At 35.6% G+C, this 1,703-nt stretch overlaps 1 protein-coding gene across 1 annotated transcript; it reads right to left on the minus strand.

Moving 5' to 3' along the window:
* Positions 1-336: 336 nt before the first annotated feature.
* GPER1 (G protein-coupled estrogen receptor 1) lies at positions 337-1,410 on the minus strand. Its single transcript, XM_010189343.1, has one exon. The coding sequence runs from the start codon at positions 1,408-1,410 to the stop codon at positions 337-339; it is 1,074 nt and encodes a 357-aa protein (XP_010187645.1).
* Between the last annotated feature and the right edge of the window lie 293 nt (positions 1,411-1,703).

A 1,703-nucleotide genomic window follows, 5' to 3' on the forward strand; every position in this document is an offset into this window, starting at 1 on the left:
ACCAGCAAAGTAGCATCTCTGATAATGAGGTTACATCTAGATTCTTCCTAACTTGATAAAATTTTCTCCTATATTGTCATTCATACATATCTAATACAAAATAAAGCTCCTTCAGTGCTCATCTTTTAATAATCCTTTTCAAAATTAAATATAAATCTGACTACAACATTCTTCTACATTAAATTTTGTCATAAAAACATTTTGAATATAAACCTTCAATACTCAGTAGAGTGATAGAATATGTATATACACAAATGCAATTTTTCTGTTAGTAGCAAGCATTTTGTTCACTATTTGCACAACTTCACAGTCATGTTTTATACAGCCACTACTAAATCAGACTTCTGATTGCTCGTTACTGTCAGGAATGACAGATGTTAATGCAGCCTGACAAAAGCGATGTAACGTTGACATTTTGGTTTTCTGTTCAATGTACAGTCGCAGTTTGTCTCTGAAGGTTTCCCCTAGAAAACTGTAAATTAAGGGGTTCAAACAGCTATTAGAAAAAGCTGCCAGGTTCACAATATGTCCTGTTAAAGGGTAATCATGTCTGAAGGATGGGCTGCTCGAAGAGACAGGCTCGCTTTTCATTTGAAGGAGTTGAACGCTAATGAAGACGTTTTCGGGTAGCCAGCAGATAAAGAAAACCAAGACAACAACAAAAATCATTCGAAGAGCCTTTTGTCGCCGCAACCGAAGACTTCTGTGTTTGTGTGCTCTTATGAGAACTCGGACAATTAATGAGTAACAAAGACCGATGATCACGAAGGGGATAATGAACCCCAAGGTTATTTCTAGCCACTGGATTTCTTTTACATCTGCAAAACAAAAATAGACCTCTCCGGTGTGCTGTAAATGCACGGCTGTAAATGGGACTAGTGCTGCAGAAATAGACGCCATCCATATGAGACCACAGCTTAATCTAGCGTGTTGCATAGTGCGAAATATGTTGGACCTCATTACTTTTGCCAGTGCTAGGTATCTGTCAAAACTCATCCATGTCAGAAAGAAAATGCTGCTATACATGTTGATCTGAAGGAACAAAGACATAAAGGTACAAATAATAGTGATATCATAATACTTTTCGTCAAGATTAAAAACCTCAATGAGAGAATCGGCAACTAAAATGAGATCGGCTACGGCAAGATTTATGAAGTAAAGGTCTGGAATGGTCATTTTTTCACGAAAGCTTATGTTCACAACCAGTATCAGAATGTTTCCTACAAAACCAATAGGAAAAAGGAATATTGTGTAAAGACATGATAAGAAAAGACCAATAACATATTGTTGGTGTTCTGATTTATCAGCTAACCTAGAAGATAGGCTTTCGTTACACAAATGTGATCCATTTAGGTTAAAAGTTGTGCTGTTACATACAACGGGGGACAGTGAGGCAGAGTAAGTTTCCATGGTTAAAATATCTGCAGAAAAGATATTAGTACTCACAGTTTTGTGATAATGCAAAAAAAATCAGATTTTTGATTGTTTTCAACTAAGTTCGTAGTAAGCATTTTGACTGGAATGGAAAAAGATGTTCACTTTTGTGTAGGAAATCAAAATTCTTTAGAAGTCAAATTAATAAGAATTAAAAATGACTGTAACATAACAGTACAAACAGCAGATTTTTTTTTTCTTCTTTTTACAGGACGCTATATACATTGCAAATGAGAGAGTTTGCAGTTCCTCTATGCCTTAAGATCATG

The sequence above is a fragment of the Mesitornis unicolor genome, unplaced genomic scaffold (assembly GCF_000695765.1).
Source record: "Mesitornis unicolor isolate BGI_N332 unplaced genomic scaffold, ASM69576v1 scaffold20247, whole genome shotgun sequence".
Classification (NCBI taxonomy): domain Eukaryota; kingdom Metazoa; phylum Chordata; class Aves; order Mesitornithiformes; family Mesitornithidae; genus Mesitornis; species Mesitornis unicolor.

Coding starts and splice junctions, on each gene's coding strand:
- GPER1 (XM_010189343.1), bottom strand. CDS start 1,410: ATGGAAACTTACTCTGCCTCACTGTCCCCCGTTGTATGTAACAGCACA.